The 26,393-nt window shown below is 47.3% G+C and overlaps 1 protein-coding gene across 3 annotated transcripts; it reads right to left on the bottom strand.

Annotated features, from left to right (window-relative positions):
* Positions 1-546: 546 nt before the first annotated feature.
* Positions 547-14,947, bottom strand: vdac3 (voltage-dependent anion channel 3). Of its 3 annotated transcripts, none has more exons than XM_055662407.1 (9): positions 14,816-14,947; positions 11,416-11,483; positions 6,673-6,722; positions 4,775-4,927; positions 4,062-4,114; positions 3,546-3,773; positions 2,835-2,985; positions 1,992-2,049; positions 547-892 (listed from the first exon to the last, which is right to left on the bottom strand). In XM_055662407.1, the coding sequence occupies exons 2-9, from the start codon at positions 11,480-11,482 to the stop codon at positions 801-803; spliced, it is 852 nt and encodes a 283-aa protein (XP_055518382.1). In that variant the 5' UTR covers position 11,483; positions 14,816-14,947; the 3' UTR covers positions 547-800. The 3 variants fall into 3 exon arrangements, with proteins under 3 accessions (XP_055518382.1, XP_055518383.1, XP_055518384.1); XM_055662408.1 differs by having other exon boundaries at positions 11,416-11,486; positions 14,805-14,876; XM_055662409.1 differs by having other exon boundaries at positions 14,809-14,873.
* Positions 14,948-26,393: the final 11,446 nt, after the last annotated feature.

Here is a 26,393-nt window from a genome sequence, read left to right as displayed (position 1 = left end):
CCAGCACCGCCATTCAATGTGATCATGGCTGATCATCCCCAATCAGTACCCCGTTCCTGCCTTCTCCCCATATCTCCTGACTCCGCTATCTTTAAGAGCCCTATCTAGCTCTCTCCCTTGAAAGCATCCAGAGAACCAGCCTCAATCCTGGGACCCACTCTGGACCCTTCCCAGAGCCAGCGCATCCTACATGTGGCTACCTTCTGCCAACTGGGGGTTCATTGCTGCAACTGTGTGTACAGCACTGGGCTGCAAGAACTGCATGTGACTACCTGCAGCACCAGTGCATGGTTTGACGATCTCCCAGCCCTGGCAGAGGCAGCGGTGGAACTCGGCGACAGAACGACTCACGGAGCCTCCAACAGGACAACGACCAAGAAAGTCAATTACTTCTTTTTATTTTACTTTCAATGTTTAATACACCACAGTGATTCAAAAATTGTCATGGAGCACTTCACCACATACAGACGGGGGGAGGGGGGAAGGGATAAATCATTGGCTGTAATTATAGCGTACGTTTGATTGAAAGCTGACGTTTTGGGGAGATAATTCAGAATGAGAATATCGGCATGATACAGCCCCCAGATGCTGTTGAGAGGGAAACAGGTCCAATCCCAAGGGACTGCGATCCATGCTTCCTGTTGACAGTCGATGAGTGAGCTCAGCAGAATAAAAATCCAACAATATGGCCAAATATCCTCATAATTCTTCAGTGCCTTTGTCTGTGGAGGGGTCGTTTTCTCGAGAGATGTTTAGTGTGATAGCAGCTAACCCGAGGTTGCTTTGATTCTCTTCGCAAACTATGCTTCCAGCTCAAAGCTCAGACCCACCTTGTGACCACCTGCGTGAATGTTCTTTGCATCGATCAGCCCAGAGAGTGTCAACTTCACACCTGTGGCGGGAGGGAGGGAGGGGGGAAAGGGTGGGTCAACAGGTATAGACAATAGACAATAGGTGCAGGAGTAGGCCATTCGGCCCTTCGAGCCAGCACCGCCATTCAATGTGATCATGGCTGATCAATGTGATCATCCCCAATCAGTACCCCGTTCCTGCCTTCTCCCCATATTCCCTGACAACACAGGACAGTTCAGCGCAGGAGGAGGCCCTTCGGCCCATCAGGTTTGTGCCAGACATGATGCCATGTTCTCCTCTGCCTACATGTGGTCCACATCCCTCTATTCCCCACACCTCCACGCGCCCTATAATGGCCCTTCACGTCGCACACCCACATTCTCCAAAGACCCCTTCATGCGACTAATAGCTCTGCGGGCAACACACTTGTTTGTAGAGCTGCTGTCTCACTGCGGCAGAAACCCAGGTTCGATCCCCGTGTGCTCTCTGTGTGGAGTTTGCATGTTCTCCCTGTGACTGCGTGGGTTTACTCCGGTTGCTCCGTTTTCCTCACACATCCCAAAGACGTTCAGTTTCGTCCGTTAATTGGCCCTCTGTAAATTGCCCCTAGTGTTTAGTGGGATAACTAGTGTGAACAAGTGATCAATGTTTAGCATGGACTCAGTGGGCCGAAGGGCCTGTTTCCATGCCGTACCTCTAAAATTAAAACCTGGGCTCGATCCTCGGGTGCTGTCTGGGTGGAGTTTGCACGTTCCCCCTGGTTTCCTCCCACATCCCAAAGACATGCGGATTTGTAGGAAAGTTTGGTCTGTGTATTAGCTTCTAGTGTGTAGGGAGTGGATGAAAATGTAGGATAACATAGGACTGGTGTGAATGGGAGATTGTTGGTCAGCATGGACTCAGTGGGCCGAAGGTCATAGGAGGGATAGGAGAAGAATGAGGCCAATCGGCCAATCAAGTTTCCTCCGCCTTACAACTAGAAGGAGGAAGCCGTATCAACCACACCCCCCCTTTCCTGTGTCAGCAATGACTGCACGAACTGCGACCATTGTCGCCAGAACAGAGCACAGATCACAGAGCTACATTACTAATGAAAGATATTTCAAACTGAACGAACTAAGATGGGAAGGTATACAAACCTGGTCGGAGGGTGTGAGTGTATCCCAGTCCAATCAGGGTGGAGTTGTTCACTTTGGCCTGAAACACAGCAAATAAATATTCAAACAAATGGGGAAAACAACCATGGGGAGAGGGGGGGCGAGGAGGGGCAAAACAGCATGGGGAGAGGGGCAGGGGGGGGAGAGGGAGAGAGGGGCAGAGGGAGAGGGGGGGGGAAGTGAGTGGAAGACTGGGGGGAGGGAGAGGGGCAGGGGGGGGGGGGGGAGGGGCAGAGGGAGGGGGGAGGGGGGGCAGAGGGGGGGGGAAGTGAGGGGAAGACTGGGGGTGAGTGGAAGACTGTGGGAGAGGGGGGGGGGGGAGGGGGAGGGGGAGAGGGCGAGGGCGAGAGAGTGCGAGACTATCATCAGGAAAACAAATTTCCCCTGATGTAATTTTCCTTTTATTTTGGTATATTTTTAAATCACCATTTAATTTGACCACCCCAGTGTTAAACCTCGAATCACTGAATTATATAATTCTAGGCAGCCATTCCTTCCATTATCCTTAACGGCATGTAAATAGATTTATTTATTGAAATCATATTCTATGTCGCTCTTCCAGGGAGATGCGAACTGCATTTCGTTGTCTCTGTACTGTACACTGACAATGACAATTAAAGTTGAATCTGAATCTGAATTAACCTTCTCTTTGAAAGATTACTAAATGACTCTCTCCACCTAGTATTTGTCCATAATTGTACATATTCTCCCACACGCAGTAGAGAACCCACTTAAAGTTAGAACCAACACTTTGATTCTCAGTGTCTGTTCTGATACGAGGTTAATCCATGTTCGGGGATATAAATGTCCACCAAGGTTACTCACTGATACGTAGGCGTCCTGGTCTATCTGGTACTTGGTGGCAATTCCAAAGCGAGTGTTGTTACTGCCAGCTGTCCAGGCAAGGCTGACTGCAGTCTCCACCTTGTTGTTCACCTTCTGGTAAATGGAGCCGCCAAACTCAGCGCCGTCATTGCTGAGACACAAAGTGGAGGAAAGGGATTCTAATTGAGCAGCACCATCGCATTAGCAGCAGTGGAGAAGCAGTTCCAGATGTCTAAAGGGCCTGTCCCACTTACCCCATTATTTTCGCCGACTTGCCGGCACTCGTCATGGTTGCAGAAGGTCGCCGAAAATGTTCAAAGTGTTGAAAATCCAACGGCGCCCAGAAAAAGGTACTTCTCACCACCAAACATGTCGACACGTGACACCTGTACGGTCATGAGTACCAAGAGTCGTACCTTTTTCTGGTCGCCACTGGGTGGATTTTAAACACTCTGAACATTTTCCTGCTGGGACTATGACGGGTGCCGGCAAGTCGGCGAAGAAAATGGTGGAGGTGGGACAGGCCCTTAACATATCTTTAGTCTCCTAAGTGGGCCTGTCCCACTTCGATGATTCTTTAGGCAACTACAGGCAACTAGTTTGGAGTGTGGGAGAATGATCAGATTAAATGACATGTTCTTCTTCAACGCAAGGTTCAGCAGAGAAACTGAGCTGTGAATGCAAGCGCTCTCCATTCTCAGGTGTACTTACACGTGTGTATGCAACTGGAAATCGCCAGCCCGGTACCCCAAGGAGAAGTTGCTCTGTGCCAGCTTGGACTTGGCAGTGTCGAAGGCCATTTGGTGGCCGATGATCCAGCCTTCGTACCCAAAAACTGCCGCACTGTAGATGGTGGGGCCGACAAAGTCAAAGTCAACATCACAACCCAAGTTAATGTAGTCTCGCTTGTAGGCAGTCTTCAGCTTTCCACTCTTCTTTCTGCAGGCAAAGCACAAATCCAGATTAATTTAGTTTAGTTTAGTTTAGAGATACAGCGTGGAAACAGGCCCTTCGGCCCACCGGGTCCGTGCCAACCAGCGATCCCCGCACATTAACACTATCCTACACCCACTCGGGACAATTTGTTACATTTACCAAGCCAATTAACCTACAAGCCTGTACGTCTTTGGAGTGTGGGAGGAAACCGAAGATCTCGGAGAAAAACCCACGCAGGTCACGGGGAGAAGGTACAAACTCCGTACAGACAGCAGATAGTACGAGCTTTACCCTGTGTTTGGTACAAATGTGGTGTCAAACGTCAACTTCAGTCCTTTAGCAAGCTGTGGAGGAAGGAAACCGGAGTTAGGTTGTATTTTCAGAAACAGCAAAACACAAAGTGCTGGAGGAACTCAGCGAGTCACCCAGCGAGTCACACAGTATCTGTGAGGCGCTGACAGACAACGTTTCGTGTCGGGACCCTTCTTCATGCTGATTGTAGTGGAGGGGAGAAAGCTGAAGAGACAAAACCTGGCAAGTGATAGATGGATCGAGCTGAGGAGGGGGGGGGGGGGGGTTCGATCCTGATACAGTGTGATGTCTGTGTGAATGAGCGGTCCATGTCCGGCATGGATTGTCGGCACCGCAGGGTCTGTTTCCAAGCCGTACCTTTCAACAGACAATGTTAGTGACACCATTTACCCACCCACGTCAATTGTCTTCAGGTCAGGGACTGTGAATGCAAACATGCAGTTCAGTCAACATCAGTAATTGTAATCAGGCAAGGCTAGCTCGACATATCCTGTGGGGTACATCAGACACCACTGCATCCAAATGATCAAGATTTAAAAGGAATTTGCTTGAATTGCCTGGAGTTCATTTTAATCTTGGGTCGATTCAGCTAACACTGCACAAGACTATTTACATTTAACATAATTCAAGTTTTCTTTATGCTAATATTTACTTTCTCCCATTCTTGGAATGCATGTGTTTGTTCTACAGACCTTATCTTCAAGGCTGATCTCAGCAGCCACAGTGTTCTCTGTAGTCCACTTCTCAGTGAAGGTGATGCCATAGTCCTTCATTTTATACTTAGTTTCCAGGCTGCCTGTAGCTTTGCCCGAGTCAGTGTTTGAAGTCCCAGAGGTAGTAAACTCCTAAAAGAGAAAATATTTCAAAACCTTCCTTCCCACTGCTGGGGCCAATAGATTTGTAGTGTAGATCTATCATGTTAGTTTCTGACATGGTAAAATACAACTCATTTTAATTCCATTATTTATTCCACAATTTTGTTACAGGAAATTAAAGACCGCAGAAGTATCAGGAAACAGGTTTTCAATAAAGAGCGGCTAACACACAGCAAGTTTACTTGGCAGGGATCTTGTGCCCAGCTCCATACGCTCCAGTCACTTGCTCAATTGGCTATTCATCACAGCAAGTGCATCAAGTGTAGTGGGCAGGGAAGGGGGGGAGGTACATGGCACATGTGAAGGGGGAACAGACGCAGAGAAACGATGGTGCAGTTACGCAGCTAGTAAAGCTGCCGTTTCATGGCGCCAGAGTCCCGGGTTCGATGCTGACCGCTGACACTGTCTGTGTGGAGTTTGTACGTTCTCCCTGTAACCACATGGGTTTCCTCGCACATCCCAAAAACGTCGGGATTTGTAGGTTAATTGTCCTCTGTAAATTCTCCCATGTAGGGAGAGGAGATTGACGTGAGATAACATAGAACTAGATGGGCCAAATGGCCTGTTTCCATGCTGTAACCTAAAATTATTTCCTCAGCTAGGAAGTCCAGACCAAGGAAGAAATAACAAACTTATAGCTGGACAACAATACTTGTCGCTGGTAACACAGGCTAAATACGACACAATTTAATCAGTTTCACATCAAATTCCCAAAAGCCTTTCGAATATCCAATACAACCCGCATAATAATCTGGGAATTATGGCCTGGAGACCTGATAACAATTTGTTATATTTCGTCTCTGCACACCTTGCTGCCTCAGCTCAGCCTGGGAATATCAGGCCACAATTATACAGCATAGAACATTGGCACCTGAGCAGGGCAAGCAGCAGGGCAGGGAAGCAACACCATCAGCAGAAATAAATCAAACATTCTTCACATCCAGGAACTGTGTTAATCAAATGTCTAAAGGGGAAGGCAGGGAGGAGAAGGTGAGAGAACACGTATGGATTCAGCAACACTTTCTTACCATCTGAGTGCAGAATCCAGCACACACAGGGTCAGGCAGCAAGAGGAAAGCAAAGAGGGGAAAAGTATGTTAGAATTTGTCTGCAAGATCAAGTGTGACCAATATACTGGCAGACACAGAGAGCAGAGAGAAAGTCACCAATTCCCATCCAGATAGTTCCACCTATCCTTAGAATACAGTGGTGACAGCACTGAAAGTTGTGGTTGGACTTCAATAACCAAACAGCTTATTGGGAAAGGCTTGTAAATGAATTGAGAGTAGGAAACAGAGAACATCAGGAAAGGCATCTGTAGAAGACCAATTCACAAAGTTTACTGAGGTTCATTCAAGTTCAGTTAATGGAGAAACTAAAGCTTGATGCAAATTAACCCTGATTCAGTTCATTTGCTCCAAATGTAACAATGTTAATACACAAATATTAAAGCAGTCCGCTGGATCTCAAAGTCTCACAAATGCCTGCATATAATAATCATACCTCTCTCAATCACTTCCTTCCCAGGACATTCTCAAAGCTGTTTTCTGACCAGCTCGAGATTTGTACAGTTGTAATCTGAAATAATTCTAATTATTCCCGTTTCCCGGCAGTCATGTTGCCTTTCCCTATCACCTGACAGCTTATTGTGAAAGGCTGTCCATTTTACTATCAGAAACAGACGTCCCAACTTGGTGCTTATCTATAACACTCACCACTCCACTCGATGATTTGGTCTTGAGATCCAGCTTCACCAAACCGAACCCTAATGAAAGAGAACAAGGACACTTTAGTGTGGGCAGCTCTGCAACCTGTCCTGTGGCAATGAATGAATTCTGCTTTCACAGACATTCCCGAGTCAATTTTGTCCATAAGTCAGGATATGCTCAAAAAATGACCACACCTCCACGTGTTGTAGTGAAGGGCATCAAAATCACACACGATTCATGAGAATCACCAAAAGTGGAGACAGGGAGGGGAAAGTAATCTGGTTTAGTTTAGAGATACAGTGTGGAAACATGCCCTTTTGCCCACCAAGTCCGCACCAATCTGCACTCCTGCAGACTACTTCCCAATGCACTAGGGACAAAGTTACGGAAGGCAATTAACCTACAAACCTGCACTTCAGGAGTACGGGAGGAAACTGGAGCACCCGGAGTAAACCCAATCGCTCACAGGGAGAACGTACAAACTCAAGATAGACAACAACCGGGTCTCTGGCACTGTAAGGCAGCAACGTTTGAATTTAATATCATGTGAGTTTAGTCACATTTAGGGGAGTCCATGAATCAAGCTTTTGTAAACCAAGTAGATAAAAATGCTGGAGAAACTCCGCGGGTGAGGCAGCATCTATGGAGCGAAGGAATAGGTGACGTTTGACTGGTACTGCTGATATTGCACAGGGCTTCGGAGCAAAATGCTGAATATTTCTAACTACAAGGAAATACCAAAAATTCCAGGAATTAAATTAAATCCAACATTGTTTGAAATATAAAAAACCCTGAACCATTGTACTTAGAGGTAAAAGTGTACGTGTCGAGGGTGGGGTTCCATGACAGGTACATAAGTGGTGGTATTAAGGAGTACTTGCATCTAATTATCACTCCATCAAAAAAGAAAGCTCTACCACGCCTCCACTTCCTCAGAGGTTTCAGGAGAGTCAACAGGTGGCCGAGTACTCTATCGAACTTCTACAGGTGTATGGTGGAGAGCACACTGCCTGGCTGCATCACAGACTCGTTCAGTAACTTGAACGCCAAGGATCAACAGAGGCTGCAGAGGGTGGTGGACACTGCCCGGCACTGACCCTCCCACCATAGAAGGAATCTACAGAAGTTACCTCCACGTTCAAGAACAGCTTCCTCCCGTCAACAAGGTTTTTGAACCACTGTGTACCAACGTCTGTGGAATTCTCTGCCTCAGAGGGCGGTGGAGGCCAGTTCTCTGGATACTTTCAGGAGAGAGCTAGATAGGGCTCTTAAAGATAGCGGAGTCAGGGGATATGGGGAGAAGGCAGGAACGGGGTACTGATTGGGGATGATCAGCCATGATCACATTGAATGGCGATGCGGGCTCGAAGGGCCGAATGGCCTCTACTCCTGCACCTATTGTCTATTGTCTATAACGTAACTCAGGTCAAGACCTTTCTTGAGTCTGAAGTTGTCTTTATCCCCACATATACAGTGCCCTCCATAATGTTTGGGACAAAGACCCATCATTTATTTATTTACCTCTGTATTCCACAATTTGAGATTTGGAAATTATTGTGCCCTGAAATGGAGGGACTATGTATAAACACAGCTGTAATTTCAAAGGTAGACAAAGGTGTTGGAGAAACTCAGCGGGTGCAGCAGCATCTATGGAGCGAAGGAAATAGGCAACGTTTCGGGCCGAAACCCTTGAATAAAAATGGCCTTTAATAAAATCTGATAATGTGTACTTTAACCACATGTGATTTTTTTCTATTACAAATTGTGGAATACAAAGGCAAATAAATAAATGATGGGCCTTTGTCCCAAACATTATGGAGGGCACTGTGTTAAGTTTGGAATGTAATATTGTGGTGGTCAGCTATTGTTTCCATGACTGCAATGCTTATATCCAAATAATAATGCTTCACAGTTCACACTGACAGCAGCCTACACTCAGTTAAAACCCAGGATTCACCATGTCAAGGTTTAATTAAATTCTTGCACCACTTGGGCTCTCCTATTTATTTCTCCTCAGTTCACATCAGTTACAAATCTCTGCAAAGGTGGATGCCAGTGGATTTACTCGTGAATTATTTGATAGCAGTCAAATCGACTCATGCACCAAGTTTCACTCTCAGGTGCAAAAAATAGCTGCTGTTACTATATAAAGAGCTATTGCATCAGATCCATTGGCACCAGCAGGAATCAATGACATACACTGGACTGCCTCACGTGGCCATAAATGAATGTGAAGTATTTTCCGAGTGCTTCTGCTCATATCAATCAGTGCCAGGCTCACCCTCCCATTCCAGATCTGTGCACGTGCTTCCCCTTCACAAAAAACTCCGTAACTGCGCTCAGAATCAAACCGTCGCGGGGAATACAGAGGGAGCAAGTCCCAGTAAGGCTGAGAAATCACCCCAGTCTGGTCAGTAATGCAGGCATTTCCCCCCTCCCCTCCCCCTCCCCCCTCCCTCCACATCCCCCTCCCCCACCCAAACAACAACCAGTATGGAAGACATCAGCTGCTTCACTACTTGGTACTGCTTGAAATTTTGGAGAAACCAGCAGCATCTCTCCACACAGGCCCCCAACCCCCCACCTCACCTCACCCCTCCCCAGCTTAACCTTTTGAACAAAGAACAAGTGGCAGTGCACGCCCAGGCAAAGAGGGACTTGCAGTGGCTTCATTGTGATCACAAGCTACTGTTAATTGTGGTTAATCCATTGTGGAGAACACAGGCAGTTTCCACATCCTCTCTGCATTTCAGGAGGGCAGGGTTGCAAATAAAGGCCCACTGACACTTCATTACAGGAAATATTGAGATCATTTGAAAATCATTGGCAAAAGAGAAGGAAAACCACTGCCACAAATGCACAGAATACACGTCAATAGGCAATAGGTGCAGGAGTAGAGGCCATTCGGACCTTTGAGCCAGCACCGCCATTCATTGTGATCATGGCTGATCATCCACAATCAGTACCCCGTTCCTGCCTTCTCGTCATATCCCTTGACTCCGTTATCTTTAAGAGCTCTATCTAACTCTCTCTTAAAGCATCTAGAGAATTGGCCTCCACTGCCTTCTGAGGCAGAGAATTCCACAGATTCACAATTCTCTGGGTGAAAACGTTTTTCCTCATCTAAATGGCCTACCCCTTATTCTTAAACTGTGACCCCTGGTTCTGGACTCCCTCAACATCGGGAACATGTTTCCCGCCTCTAGCGTGTCCAATCCCTTAATAATTTTATATGTTTCAATAAGATCCCCTCTCATCCTTCTAAATTCCAGAGTGTACAAGCCCAGCCGCTTCACTCTGTCAACATATGACAGTCCCGCCATCCTGGGAATTAACCTTGTGAACTTACACTACACTCCCTCAATAGCAAGAATGTCCTTCCTCAAATTGGAGACCAAAAGTGAACTAGGAACTGAACTAGGAACAGATCACAGGAAATCGGCTGATTCATCAAGTTGCCTTCTATTCCAGGACACCACATATGATTACAAATTAAACTGAAAAGGCCCACAAAAACAACAGGCAAATCAATTTTTGATGGTATTTTTAAAAAATCCCAATTTACTTGAAGAGGATTAGGTTTATTATAATTACATGTACCAAAGTACAGTGTAAGGCTTTGTTTTCTACAGATGTTCCACAGTGCTGGAGTGACTCTGCGGGTCAAGCAGCATCTCTAGAGAAAATGGATGGGTAATGTTTCGGGCTGGGATTCAGTCTGAAGAACAGTCTGAAGAAGGGCCCCGACCCAAAACAGCACCCATCCCTTTTTTCTCCGAGATACTGCCTGTCCCGCTGAGTTACTCCGGCACTTTGTGTCTATCTTCAGTATATACCAGCATCTACAGTTCTATCTACACAGCTTTGTTTTCCATACTATCCAATCAAATCAGGTAATATTATACACAAATACAATCAAGCCAGAATCAAGAACAATAGATTAAATAGATTTCAGTAGAGTGATTGTATTGGATGGTAGCAGATCCTCCTGTGGCTGTAAATAGCTTTGTCCTGTCCACAAGGGGTGTGAATCCTACTGTACAATCATAAATCTCTCTTTTGCACAGGGGTAGCAGAAGAATACAGGTTCAATTCCAACTCTTGTCATTTGAACACACAATGCTTGTGTAGTTTTAGAACGGGGATGAGGAGGAATTTATTTTGTCGGAATGGTGGAGAATCTGTGGAATTCATTGCCCCAGACAGCTGTCGAGGCCAAGTCATTGGGTATTTTTAAAGTGAAAATTGACAGATTCCCAATTAGTTAGGGTGTCAAAGGTTATGGGGAGAAGGCAGGAGAATGGGGTTGGTAGGGAGAGATAGATCAGCCACGATTGAAAAGCAGAGTAGACTCGACGGGCTAAATGGCCTAATTCTGCTCCAATGACATGAACAATCTGGGTTGACACTACAACATATAAGCGAGGAAGTGTGTCACAGCTGGAGGTGGGTGTAAATATGTGCAATAGATGCTGATTTACAAAAGCACTGGATTAGTACATTGGGCAGGAGTGCATTACCATACAAATATAACATATCCACCATTACTGCAACAGTAATTACAACGTGTTTATTAGATGTAAGGCATTTGTACATTCAAACATTATTAAAAAATATATACAATTATATTCTTTGCAGAAATGAGGTGTGGTGCAATGACAATCTCCAATTTGCAAAGGCATTTATAACTCAACTCTTATCCAACCTTTGGAACAGTTCTGACGTTACTCAGATAAAAAATATACTGACCATATCCTTTGTTGAAGAGATCCCTGCTGGATTTCCCAAGATCTGCGTATGAAGGTGGCACAAACATCCTGCCATTGGAAAGGAGATAAAACTATTTAACAGAAACTCAACACATACTCAGACTTAATGTCTTACTCTTCCAAAATCCAGGACCCATGTTTGTTGGTGAGTTTGTCATTTGCCATAATAGGTTCCAGAGTTCAAATTAAACAAACTTTAACCAGTTTCCACCCAGTGACCAAGTGATTGTACTGAGGCACTGTTAGCTGCTTTAGTTTAGATCCAGTGTGTCAGGGACTGACACTGGCTGCTTTAAACGGTGTGAGCCTCTTCAGCATCTTTCATGATTATAAAGAAGATAACTAGTAAGATTCCACCATGGAAAAAAAAGATAGGATGTATGAATCAATGTTCCAAGGGGAGGAAAATGAATGAGACAATTGAATGATTTTTGATTGATTGCTTGAAAGATACAACACAGAAACAGGCCCTTCGGCCCACCTAGTCCATACTGACCACCCATTCACACTAATTCTATATTTCCCTACTTTTGCATCAACCTACATTCTAGGGGCAATTTACGTAGAGGCCAATAAAACCTACAAACTCACACATCTTGGGAATGTGGGGGGGGGTAGATACCAGAGCCCCCCGTAGGAAATCCACAGTCACAGGGAGATTGGTGCAGATTCCAAGCAGGCAATTCCTGAGGTTATGTTCAAACCTGGGTCTCTGGCAATGCGAGGCAGCAGCTCTACCTGCTGCGCCACTGTGCCACCGAATACCAATGTTCAGGCCACGCACTTTCGAACCTTATACTCATTCCTCCTTGTGACAACAGGGAGGAACAATGTATAGCAGACTCCAGTATGAAAATAATAATCAGTTCAGTCTTTCTCTCCTAATCAATTTTACATTCAGGCTACAATTTCACTCATGTCAATTGTGTATATTTTATAAAACATAAGGACAGATCCTGTCTGACCAACCTGATTGATTTTTCAGAGGAAACAAAGAAATATATTGATGAGAGCAGAAGAGATGTGGTTTACACGGACATCAGTGAGGCCTTTGACAAGGTTCCACATTGGAGGGGGGGGGGGGGGGGGGGGGTCTAACAGGGTATTGATGAACAGGGGGCATTGAAATCCAGGAACCCTTGAGGGTGTCAGTGCATGTATAAAATGTGGTTAAGGCAGCATATGGGATACTGGGGTGTAGGAAGGAACTGCAGATGCTGGTTTACACAGAAGGTAGACACAAAATGCTGGAGTAACTCAGCGGGACAGGCAGCATCTGTGAACCGGTGACGTTTCGGTTCGAGACCCATCTTCAGAAACGTCACCCATTTCTTCTATCCAGAGATGCTGTCTGTCCCGATGATTTACTCCAGCTTTTTGTTTCTATCTATATGGGCTACTGGGCTTTATCAGGCAAAAAACAGAGAAAGTTGCATTCTAATTTATAAAATTTGTATAGGCCTCAACTGGACTGAATAATAGTTAACAAATTCATAATAATTAGAGAACAAAACCCAATCTACTGGACCTCAATATATACATGAATAAAATATCAGAATGCTGTATGGATTAAAGGGCATTAGCTCTGTGGAGAGGTTGGACAATTTTGGATTTTTTTTTGGGGGGGGTGGGAGGGGAATTGGGGGGGGGGGGGGGGATAGGGCGGGAGGGGGTATGGGGGATTGGGTGGGAAGAAGGAGGAAATTAGGAAAGGAATAGGAAAATGGGGTGAAATGGAGGGGGGAATGGAGAAGAGGGTGGGGGGGGAGGGGGAATGGGGGAATGGGGGGAGGGGGAAGGGGGGAATAGCGAGGGGGGAATGAGGGAATGGGGGAAGTAAAACTGGGGGGAGTGGGCGAGAGGGGAGGGGGAATGGGGAGGCAGATGGGGGAATGGGGGAGGCAGATGGGGGAATGGGGGGGGGGGGGTGGAGGGGGGAATGGGGGGAATCTGGATCTGGATCTGGATGTGGAACGCTGAAAAGGTTTAGGTGGAGGATCACTCAGCACTGGACAATTTTTTTTTTTTTTTAACCAGGCCAATTAACCTACAAAGCTGCACGTCTTTGGAGTGTCACGGGGAGAAACGTACAGACTCCGTACAGACAGCACCCGTAGTCAGAATCGAACCCGGGTCTCTGGCGCTGCATTTTGCTGTAAGGCAGCAACTCTACTGCTGCTCCACCGTGCCTGCCATGGAGGGGGGGGGGGATGGGGGGGATGGGGTGGTGGGAAAGGGGAGGGGTGGGTGGGGGGATGGGTCAGTGGGAAAGGGGGGGGGGTGGAGGGGTCAGTGGGAAAGGGGGGGGGGTGGGAGGGGAGGGGTCGGTGGGAAAGGGGGGGAGGGTGGAGGGGAGGGGTCGGTGGGAAGGGGGGGGTGGGTGGGGGGGGGGTCGGTGGGAAAGGGGGGGGGGAGGGGTCGGTGGGAAAGGGGGGGGTGGGAGTCGGTGGGAAAGGGGGGATGGGGGGGTGGGAAGGGGGGGGGATGGTCGGTGGGAAAGGGGGGGGTGTGGGGGGAGGGGTCGGTGGGAAAGGGGGGGGGTGGAGGGGAGGGGTCAGTGGGAAAGGATGAAGGGGGGATGGGTGGGGGGATGGGAGGGAAAGAGGGGGGGGTCAGGGGGAAAGGGGGGGTGTGGAGGGGAGGGGTCGGTGGGAAAGGGGGGGGGGAGGGGAGGGGTCAGTGGGAAAGGATGAAGGGGGGATGGGGGGGGGGTTGGGTCAGTGGGAAAGGGGGGGGGTGGAGGGGAGGGGGGGTCGGTGGGAAAGGGGGGGGTGGAGGGGAGGGGTCGTGGGAAAAGGGGGGGGGGGGATGGGTGGGGGGGGGGGTCGGTGGGGGAAAGGGGGGGGATGAAGGGGGGGATGGGTCAGTGGGAATGGATGAAGGGGGGGGATGGGTGGGGGGGAGGGGTCGGTGGGAAAGGGGGGGGATGGGTCGGTGGGAAAGGGGGGGGATGAAGGGGGGGAGGGGTCGGTGGGAATGGAAAGGGGGGGGTGGGGGGGGGGGGGTGGGGTCGGTGGGAAAGGGGGGGGGGGGGTGGGAAAGGGGGGGGATGAAGGGGGGGGGGTCAGTGGGAATGGATGAAGGGGGGGGGGGGGGGGTGGGTGGGGGGGTGGGGTCGGTGGGAAAGGGGGGGGGTGGAGGGAAAGGGGGGGGGGGTGGGGGGGTGGGTCAGTGGGAAATGGGGGGGGAGGTGACGATGTCCACATCCTGCCCCAAGGGTCGGGTCGGGTCCCCAGCTCCAGCCCCCGGCCCTGTCAGACAAGACCAGACCAGGCCCGACACACGATCGCCTCACCGCGCCCCCGCCGCGCGAGCCCGGGATCTCCCCCTGTCTCCCTCCCGCCCTGTCCCCTGTCCCCGGTCACCCGGTCACCCGTCACCTGGCGTCGCCGCTCCGACCGACCGAACCCGCCGCTGCTGAGGACAAGGTGAAGGAGACAGCCCGCTACTCCGCGCCTGCGCTGTCGAGTGAAGTGCCGGCACCACTCCTGCGCTGTCGAGTGAAGTGCCGGCACCGCGCCTGCGCCGTCGAGTGAAGTGCCGGCACCGCGCCTGCGCCGTCGAGTGAAGTGCCGGCACTGTGTCTGGGGGTGTGAAGTGCCGCGCCTGCGCCGTCGAGTGCGATGCCGGCACTGCTGGGGGTGTGAAGTGCCGGCACCGCGCCTGCGCCGTCCAGTGCGATGCCGGCACTGTGTCTGGGGGTGTGAATGGGCAGACGGCACCCCCGCGCAGGCGCACTCGGCCTTATCCTCTCCCTAGCTCCTCACCTCCATTCATCAGTGCAGAGTCAGATCAGATTCAGATTCAATTTAATTGTCATTGTCAGTGTACAGTACAGAGACAACGAAATGCATTGACCCAGGTACCTCCAGCCAATGCCACTGAGTATGGCACTGTTGAATGTACACATACTGAGAATGTATGAACATTACCACAATGCTGCCTGGATAATAATAATAATACAATTTATTTATGGGCGCCTTTCAAGAGTCTCAAGGACACCTTACAAAAATTTAGCAGGTAGAGGAAAAACATGCAAGGGGAATGAAATAAATAGTAGAGACATGACTAGTACACAAAGTAAATAGAGGGAGAGGTTTATATACGATACAATAGAACTTTATTTGTTAAATCGGTCTGCCAACAGTCATAAAACACAACAGGATAAATGAAACATGAAATTAAAGTGACAAGTGGAAACTCCAGGATTGGGGATGTGCAAAGGTTGGGGAGAGGAAGGGGAGTTAGTCTACCCCACGACAGAAGGGGGAGTAGTTGTACAGTTTGATAGCCACAGGAAAAAGAAAAATCTCTCCTGTGATGTTCTGCACTGCATTGTGGCGGAACTAGTCTGGTGCTGGAGGTAGACACAAAAATTTGGAGTAACTCAGCAGGACAGGGCAGAGAAGGAATGGGTGATGTTTCAGGTCGAGACCCATCTTCAGACTAATTAGACTTGGATTGTTTTCTCTGGCAAGTCAGAGGTTGAGGGGAGACTTGATGAAAGTATATAGAATTATGATTCGTACAGATAGGGTAGACAGTCAGGACCTTTGTCCCAAGGTAGAAATGTCCAACACTAGTTGGCAGAGCTATAAGGTCATAGAGAGGGAATGTTTAATGGAGATAGATAATAGACAATAGGTGCAGGAGTAGAGGCCATTCGGCCCCTCAAGCCAGCACCGCCATTCAATGTGATCATGGCTGTTCATCCCCAATCAGTACCCCGTTCCTGCCTTCTCCCCATATCCCCTGACTTTGCTATCGTAAAGAGCCCTATCTAGCTCTCTCTAGAAAGTATCCAGAGAACTGGCCTCCACCGCCCTCTGAGGCAGAGAATTCCACTGACTCACCACTCTCTGTGTGAAAAAGTGTTTCCTCGTCTCCGTTCTGGGGCAAGTTATTTACAGAGAGCATAGTGGGAGCCTAGACCACAGGGGTGGTGATGGAGGCAGATACAATAGAGGTTTTTTAAATAAGCACATGGAACTGCAGTGATTAGAGGGATATGGATCATATTCATAGAAACATCGAAAATAGGTGCAGGAGGAGGCCATTCAGCCCTTCGAGCCAGCTCCGCCATTCAATGTGATCATCCACAATCAGTATCCCGTTCCTGCTTTCTCCCCATGTCCCTTGATTCCTCTATCCCTAAGAGCTCTATCTCACTCTCTTTTGAATGCATCCAGTGAATCGGCCTCCACTGCCTTCTGAGGCAGAGTATTCCACAAATTGACAACTCTCTGGGTGAAAAGGTTTTTCCTCATAATCCTCAAATACAGGCAGCTGAGATCAGTTTAACTGTGCATTCATGTTTGGCACAAACATTGTGGCCCGCAAGGCCCTTTCTTGTGCCGTGCTGTTCTAGGTCCTGTAAACATATTTGCACTATTTTTATTTTGTATATGTTTAGGTTCATATATAATGCAAGTCTTTTTTCAAAATCACCACCTCCATTTTAAGTTGATCGGGCAGTTTCCCTGCTTAATATTCCCATTTATTGGCAAGAGATCTGTTTAGTAAAATTGCAATCTCTGTAATAAAAGGCTCTTCGTGTTTAAGAAGGAACTGCACTGCTTCGATTAAAATCCAATCAACGCCAATGTACTTTGTTGCTTTGTACTCACACAACTGAACCTCTAGCTCCAGACATTTATATGTGACTCTCAGGGACTCGGAAGCCAATATTATATTCTCCAGGAGACCTCATTGAAGCAGAGACTGCTGTTTGAAACAGTACAGTGAACACTTCCATAAAGCCTTCAAGCAATAGAAATATTGCACCTGTAACACATCACCCTTTGCTAAAAATGCAACATGATACAGTTTATCTGCACTTTGAAGAAGATTTTGGCAAAGTTCCATAAAACGAGAGAAATCGGCTACTAAAATAAAACCCTCGAAGGCTGAGTTGAGAAGGTGGAACTGGATCAGAAGGTGGTCTACGTGTACGAGATGAGTTATATCCCAGTGGAAGGTGACGGTGGCTGGAGGCTGCTTCATCAGACTGGGTATCAACATCAAATGGAACACTGAAAATAAAGACGGCAGTGAAGGCAGAAGATGTATTGAAGACATTCAAAATACAGTTGGATGCCTTGATCGAAGCGATACAGTACAAGAAGGCGATGAGAGACAGGCAGCCAGCCTTGCTTTATATTTTGACTTTATTTTAATGTGCAGACTATTTCGTTGACGATGGCACATTGTATAGGCAACAAATAAGTGAGGACCCTTCTTCAGACACAATCCTGTGGCTCAGTCACAAATTTCCCCCAGCCATCGATTCTTAGTTTAATTTCTAGTTTAGTTTAGAGATACAGCGCAGAAACAGGCCCTTCGGCCCAGCGAGTCCGTGCTGACCAGCGACCCCCGCACACTAACACTATCCTACACACACTAGGGACAATTTACATTTGACCCAAGCCAGTTAACCTACAAACCTGTACGTCTTTGGAGTGTGGGAGGAAACCGAAGATCTCGGAGAAAATCACGCAGGTCACGGGGAAGAACGTGCAAACTCCGTACAGACAGCACCTGTAGTCGAGGTCAAACCCGGGTCTCCGGTGCTGTGAGGCAGCAACTCTACCTCCGCGCCACTTAGCTCTAGTTGCAAACTCTGTGGACTTTGTTCCCCTTGGCCCCTGCATTAGCTTCTGAGTGTTCCACTAATGACTTTGTAATCTCTCGGCTCTGTCAAAGTCACTCATGCAGCAGATGAAGAGGCCCTTCAGCCCAACTTTGCCATGCTAAACAACACACCCCTAGGTGGGCTAGTTCCACCTGCCTGCGTTTGGTCCATACATATCTCTCTAAATCTTGTCCGGGAACATTACCATCTGGTTTGGGAATTGTTCTGCCAAGGACAAGAAGGCTCTGCAGAGAGTAGTGCGTTCGGCCGAACGCACTATGGGAACTTCACTCGTCCCCCTGCAGGAACTATACAACAGGAGGTGCAACTCCAGAGCAAATAAAATCATGGGAGACCCCTTCCACCCCTGCAACGGACTGTTCCAGCTGCTACGGTCAGGCAAACGCCTCCGTTGCCATGCGGTGAGAACGGAGAGGTTGAGAAGGAGTTTCTTCCCAGAGGCAATTCGGACTGTAAACGCCTATCTCACCAGGGACTAACTCTACTGCACATTTTTCCTTCCATTATTTATTATGTAAAAGAATATGTGTGTTATGATTGTGTTTATAATTTGTTTGGTTGTTTTGTTGTTTGTCTTTTGCACAAAAGTCCGCGAGCATTGCCACTTTCATTTCACTGCACATCTCGTATGTGTATGTGACAAATAAACTTGACCTGACGACTTATTCTATTCATGTGTGTATCTAGCAAGTCACATCACCATGCAGAGATTAATCTTGCACAGTGTCAATTCCAACACAAGAGGGAGCTCCAACCATGTAAGAGTCCCACTGTTACCTGCTGCTCAAAGAGTTAGTGCTTACCAAGGAGTTTAGACATTCGACTTGGGTTTTCTCCGGATGTTTAGTTTACTTTAGTTTGGACAAACAGAGCGGAAATAGGCCCTTCGGCCCACCCACCAACCAGCGATCCCCACACACTAACACTATCCTACACACACGAGGGACAATTTAGATTTATACCAAGCCATTTAACCTACAAACCTGTACGTTACAGAACCAGGGGCCACAGTCTTAGAATCAAGGGGAGGTCATTTAAGACTGAGGTGAGAAAAAACTTTTTCACCCAGAGAGTTGTGAATTTATGGAATTCCCTGCCACAGAGGGCAGTGGAGACCAAGTCACTGGATGGATTTAAGAGTTAGATAGAGCTCTATGGGCTAGTGGAGTCAAGGGATATGGGGAGAAGGCAGGCACGGGTATTGATAGGGGACGATCAGCCATGATCACAATGAATGGCGGTGCTGGCTCGAAGGGCCGAATGGCCTCCTCCTGCACCTATTTTCTATGTTTCTATGTCTCTGGAGTGTGGGGGGAAAACGAAGATCTCGGAGAAAACCCACACAGTCACGGGGAGAACGTACAACCTCCGTACAGACAGCACCCGTAGTCGGGATCGAACCCGGGTCTCCGGCCCTGTGAGGCAGCAACTCTAACGCTGCACCACCACAGTGCTCCAGTTTCCTCCCACACTCCAAAGACGTGTAGGTTTGTAGGTTTGTAAATTGCCCCTCGTGTGTAGGATAGAACTGGTGTACGGGTGATCGCGGGTCGGCACGGACTCGGTGGGCCGAAGGGCCTGTGTCCACGCTGTGTCTCTAAACTATACTAAATTCTAAACTAATAAAGGGGATGAGAGAGAACGGGGAGGTGGAAAGAGAGCGAGAACGGAGAAAGGAAGGAGAGAGAAAAGAAAGCTACAATTAGCAAACCCGAGACTTCAACCTAATGAAGCTGCTTATCAATATGAAGAAGGATTCCGACCTGATATGCCATCTGCCCTTTTCCCTCCTCCCTGACCCACTGAGTTCCTCCTGCACATTGTGTTTAACCCCTTGTAAACCAGGTCTTCTAAATGGTAAAAAACGGAAGATGAGAATGCATCTTCACATAAACCTAAACTTGTGGACATTGAGTATAGAAGTTGGGATGTAATGTTAAAATTGTACAAGGCATTGGTGAGACCAAATCTGGAGTATGGTGTACAATTTTGGTCGCCCAATTATAGGAAGGATGTCAACAAAATAGAGAGAGTACAGAGGAGATTTACTAGAATGTTGCCTGGGTTTCAGCAACTAAGTTACAGAGATAGGTTGAATAAGTTAGGTCTTTATTCTCTGGAGCGCAAAAGGTTAAGGGGGGGCCTGATAGAGGTCTTTAAAATGATGAGAGGGATAGACAGAGTTGATGTGGACAAGCTTTTCCCTTTGAGAATAGGGAAGATTCAAACAAGAGGACATGACTTCAGAATTAAGGGACAGAAGTTTAGGGGTAATATGAGGGGGAACTTCTTTACTCAGAGAGTGGTAGCGGTGTGGAATGAGCTTCCAGTGGAAGTGGTGGAGGCAGGTTCATTGGTATCATTTAAAAATAAATTGGATAGGCATATGGATGAGAAGGGAAATGGAGGGTTATGGTATGAGTGCAGGCAGGTGGGACTAAGGGGAAAAAAAAAATTGTTTGGCACGGACTTGTAGGGCCGAGATGGCCTGTTTCCGTGCTGTAATTGTTATATGGTTATATGGTTATTCCCGGGGGGGAGGAAATGGCTCGAAGGGGGGTGCAAAAAATTCACCGACATCCTCATAACCAGGAGAGAAGCCAACAGTAAATAGTCTGCAACAGAGAATATCAAGAGAAACTACAGAATTATAGTCCAGTCACCCGAACATCCATTGTCTGAAGATGACTGGAGTCTGTAATTAAAAGATAACTCAACACTTTGAACATTTTCATGGTGTGGATTTATTAAGGACAAGTTACGCCTGGGGAATCGAAAAAATGTTTTCATGAAGTTCAAAGCAACGGACAAGGAAACGTCTACAGATATCATCTAGACTTCCTGAAAAGATTCAGTCTGTCGGCAAATACCGGCTGAAGTTGAACCTGGTGAAAGGCAGATTGTTCGCTTCAAATATGTATGGGGATAGATAGACAGACAGACAGGCAGGCAGAAGGCATAATGGGAAGATCACCACTAGGATGTAACCTTGTGGTGTCCCGCAAGGATCTGTGTTGCATTCACTGCACTTGCACATTGAAATCAAAAACGTATTTACCCAGTTTGTTACAGTCACAAAGATAGATGGCACAAGATTTCTAGCTCATGGCCAAACAGTAGCAAATGTGTGGTTACTCGATATAGATTGAGAAAACACAGAAGGGAATGTACAGGAAGGAACTGCAGATGCTGGTTTACACTGAAGATAGACACAAAATGCTGGAGTAACTCAGTGGGACACTCAGCACCTCTGGAGAGTAAGATAGGCTGGTTTTTCAGGTCGAGACGCATCTTAAGTTCTGTCCTAAAGGAAGGGAATTAAAAACCGTGGAAGTCCAAAGAGATGGTGGCTTTGGATTGGTTTGGTTATGTCTTGTCACGAGTACAGAGATAAGTTTGAGTTGAGTTTATTGCCACGTGTACAGAGGTACAGTGAAAAGCTTTTGTTGTGAGCTCACCTGTCAGGCAAAGACAATACATGATTACAATCGAGCCGTCCACAATGTACAGACACATGATAACATAATAATAATAATAATAATGTTTATTTATATAGCACTTTTCAACAAAACCAGTATTTGAACCAAGTGCTTTACAGAGATTGATTAAATTAATTGAACAGATCAAATGTCAATATATCCATACAAAACAAAAAAGAGAAAAAAAGAAAAAAGACACAGAACAGTACACTATAGAAATCAACATGAAACGTCCCCCCACAGCAGAATTCACTGTGATAAACATTCAACATGATAAAAAGAATAATGTGAATAGCTTTTAGTGCAAGATAAAATCCGATCAAAGATAGTCCACGGTTCTCCAATGAGGTAGATAGTAGCTCACAACTGCTTCTAGCTGTTGGTAGGATGGTTCAGTTGCCTGTGGCAGTGAAAAACTGCTATCCAGTCATATCACGAGTGGGATGGATAGGGTGAATGCACAGTCTTTTACACAGAATAGTGGAATCGAGGAGCAGGAGACACAGGTTTAAGGTGAGAGGGGGAAGATTTAATAGGAACATATGATGCATATTTTTCACACATAAGGTGGCGGGTTTATAGAGTGAGCTGCCAGAGAAGGTAGTTGAGGCAAGGACTAACAACATTTAAAAGACAAGTACACGGATAGGAAGAGTTTAGAGGGATATGTGCTATACGCAGGCATGTGAGACCAGCCCATCTCGGGGCATGTTGGTCATCATGGGAAAGTTGGGCCTGTTTCTATGCAGTATGACTCTATGAACTGAGCTGAGAGATTACAAAGTTATGAGTGGAACTCTCAGCAGCTAATGCAAGGGCCAAGGTGAGCAAAGTCTATCTCTTCAGACTTCAGACTTCAGTCTGAAGAAGGGTCTCGAAACACCTGTGACTTCCTGCAACAATCGGTGATAAAAGTCACACAATTATTTGATTAGTTTTTCTTCACATGGCCGCCTTTATGTTCTACGTTAGACAGGGGTACAGTAGTCGGTACGCACGCACCTTTATTCCATGCAGTTCAGGTCGTCCCATTACAGGAAAGATGTTGAAGAGAGTGCAGAAGATGTTTACCAAAACGCTGCCTGGATCAGAGGGTTTCAGCTATAAGGAGAGGTTGGGTAGACTCGAAGATAGACACAGATAGCTGGAGTAACTCAGCAGGTCTGACAGCTTCTCTGGAGAGAAGGAATAGGTGACGTCTCGGGTCGAGACCCTTCATCAGATTTGAATTGAGGAATATGGAGATTGAGGGAAGACTCGATGGAAGTGATGATCGGCATAGATAGGGTAGACAGTCAGAACCTTGTCTCCAATGTGGAAATGCCCAACACTGGAGGGAATAGCTATAATGTGAAAGGGGGAATGGTTAATGGAGATGGACGGGGCAAGTTGTTTTTCCACAGAGAGTAGTTGAACCTGGAGCCGCACTCCGGCCATGACCATCGACTCCTCCAATCCTCACCTCTCCCACGGCCACCAGCAGGCCGGGGCCGTCAACCCACCCGGAGTCCAGGCTCCATTCTGGGCCTAGAATCTGATGAAAGGCCTCGACCCAAAACAGCACCGATCCATGTTCTCCAGGAGATGCTGCCCGACCCGCTGAGTTACTCCAGCACTCGGTGTCCCTTTGTGCATTAACCAGCATCTGCAATTGTTTGTTTCTACCACATGTACAATGTAGAATACCACAGTGCAGTAACTCCAGTGGGCGGCGCGACTCTCGTCAGCAGCGGCCTCTGCAGCGCGTTTTATTATTTTCGTGGGTTTTTTTATGTAGTTTTTGTTATTTTTCCCACACTGTGTGTGTGTGCAGGTTTGAAGGTTAATTGGGGTGGTGTAAGTGGGGGGGGGTTCTTAGTGTGTTTTAATAGTCTCCCCTGCACGTGCAGGGGATCGACCTGGTCTCGTCGGGGACCGTTGTCGTTGGGGGGGGGGGAGGGTCGGTTTCCAACAGTATCTCTAAACTCATGGTAAATTAAATTAAAATTAAATTACAATTGCAGCGAGACCTGGGGGTCATGGTACACCAGTCATTGAAGGTAGGCATGCAGGTGCAGCAGGCAGTAAAGAGAGCGAATGGTATGTTAGCTTTCATTGCAAAAGGGATTTGAGTATAGGAGCAGGGAGGTTCTACTGCAGTTGTACAGGGTCTTGGTGAGACCACACCTGGAGTATTGCGTACAGTTTTGGTCTCCAAATCTGAGGAAGGACATTATTGCCATAGAGGGAGTGCAGAGAAGGTTCACCAGACTGATTCCTGGGATGTCAGGGCTGTCTTATGAAGCCGCGGGACAATCTCCTTGGCCAGCCGGGGGGCTTGACTCTCTAGAATTTAGAAGATTGAGAGGGTGATCTTATAGAAATAAGTTACAAAATTCTTAACAGCGATTGTGACAGGATAGATTATGTAAATTATGTTGTGTCCGATGTTAGGGAAGTCCAATGTATGGCTGGGGTCACAGCTTTCGTTTGGACCTAAAGGGGAAAATGACAATTAAAACCGAGATGAGAAGAACTTTTTTGTACAATGCAGAGAGGGTCGAATCTCTGGAACGCTCTCTGCCACAGAGGGTAGTTGAGGCCAGCTCATTGGCTATATTTAAGAGGGATTAGATGTGGCCCTTGTGGCTAAAGGGATCAGGGGGTTTGGAGAGAAGGCAGGTACGGGATACTGAGTTGGATGATCAGCCATGATCATATTGAATGGCGGTGCAGGCTCGAAGGGCCGAATGGCCTACTCCTGCACCTAATTTCTATGTTTCATTAAACTAAGCCATGAGTTAGGGTTTACTGTGGAGCTATTCAAGGTGCTAACTCCTTTTACACACAGAAAGCCCAGGGAGTCTGGGGCTGTTGTGAATGCCCGGTGCAGCATGAAACATCAAAGCCACTTCAATAAAACCATGATGACTGCTTGATCCTGAGTATCTGAAGATCAGTAACTATGAACATAAAACCATCAGAAGCAGAAGCTGCGAGAACCATCAAAGAGAAGAAATTGCTGGGGAAATCTTCTAGAGAAGATACTTCAAATGTGGCAAACTCAGAATGGAGCGCCGTTTTAAGGGAACAAACATGAACATCACCAGAAGCAAGAAGTCAGGATTAAAATGAATAGTTGCATCAAAAGATAGCCCATAAATTATTTTTCTGTAGATGAATGAACGATGGCTGTCTTATTCTCTAATGTACTTACCACATTACAACTCCTCAGATGTACAGATCACAGTTTGTCTTATTGGCGTATATACCAGGTGTTTGTTGACATGAGGCTCGTACACTAATGCTAAATGTAACAATGACTACAATTTGTACCGAGGAGCAGAATGACGCAAGATTGTGGTGCTAAATCCAAGCAGTGCAAAAGAATATGAATGAATAATATATATGTGTTTAGTATTTAGAGATACAGTGTGGAAACAGGCCACTCGGCCCACCGAGTCAATGCTGGCCACACTAGGTCTGTGTTATTCCACTTTTTCATACTATCCCTATCCACCGCAATTTGCAGCAGCCACTTAACCCCCAAACCCACATGTCTCTGGGTTGAGGGATGAAACCAGAACACCCGGAGGAAACCCACGCAGTCTCAGGGAGAACATGCAAACTCCACACAGACAGCACCCGAGTCAGGATCGAACTCGGGTCTCTGGTGCTGTGAGCCGGCAAATCCTACTGCTGCGCACTGTGGAATAACTGGAATGGAGTAGTTAAGAGTAGGAGTACGTGGGAAAAGGGGGGGGGTGAAAGAGGTGATTGGTTCAAGAGTCCGATAGTTGTTGGGAAGAAACTGTACTAAGTCTGGATACTCAAGTTTTCAAGCTCCTGCATCTTCCCCCAGAAGTTCAGAAGTTCATAAATTATAGGAGCAGAATGAGGCCATTCGGCCCATCAGGTCAACTCTGCCGTTCAATCACGGCTGGTCTTTCTCTCCCTCTCAACCCCATTCTCCTGCCTTCTCCCCATAACCCCTGACACCCGCACTAATCACAAATCTGTCAATCTCCGCATTAAAGATACCCAGTGACTTGGCCTCCACAGTCCGCAGATTCACCATTAGAGAAGGCAGAAGAGAGGAGAAGGAATGGCCAGAGTGACAGGTGTCACAACCTAACTTATGGGAGGACAGTTTATGCCTATGACAGCCACCAGGTTATTAAACACCACATCAAATAAGCTGTGAACTACGGCAAATTATTATTATTATGGCACTATATTTGTTTATTTATTGAGTGTGTGTGTGCATGTGTACATATACACACTGAACTTTCTTTCTCCTGTTATGTTCTATGTTTACATGCGCTGTTGTGCTGCAGCAAAGCAAGAATTTCATTGTCCTATCTGGAACACATGACAATAAGCTCTCTTGACTCTTAAACTGGTAACAGCAGAGATGAAGCTGTCCTTGAATCTGGTGATACATGCTGTCAAACTTTCAATGTCTTCTGCCTGACGGGAGTGGGGAGAAGATGGAATGGCCAAGATGTGAGTAGTCCTTCATGATGTTGACTCCTTCCCTGAGGCAGCGTGAAATGTAGATGGACTTGATGGGGGGGGGGGGGGGGGGGTATGGCCTGTGTGATCCTACCCCGAGTCTCGAGCTCAATGGCTTGACTCCCGCAACACTTTCCAGTAGATAGCGGAGTCAGGGTACATGGGGAGAAGGCAGGAACGGGGTACTGATTGTGGATGCATTGAAGGTAGGCTAAAACGCTGGAGAAACTCAGCGGGTGCGGCAGCATCTATGGAGCGAAGGAAATAGGCGACGTTTCGGGCCGAAACCCTTCTTCAGACTTCGATTTACCTGCATCTACAGTTCCTTCTCGG

The sequence above is a fragment of the Leucoraja erinacea genome, chromosome 35, assembly GCF_028641065.1.
Source record: "Leucoraja erinacea ecotype New England chromosome 35, Leri_hhj_1, whole genome shotgun sequence".
Classification (NCBI taxonomy): Eukaryota; Metazoa; Chordata; class Chondrichthyes; order Rajiformes; family Rajidae; genus Leucoraja; species Leucoraja erinaceus.
This window is presented reverse-complemented; position numbering and strand designations above follow the sequence as displayed.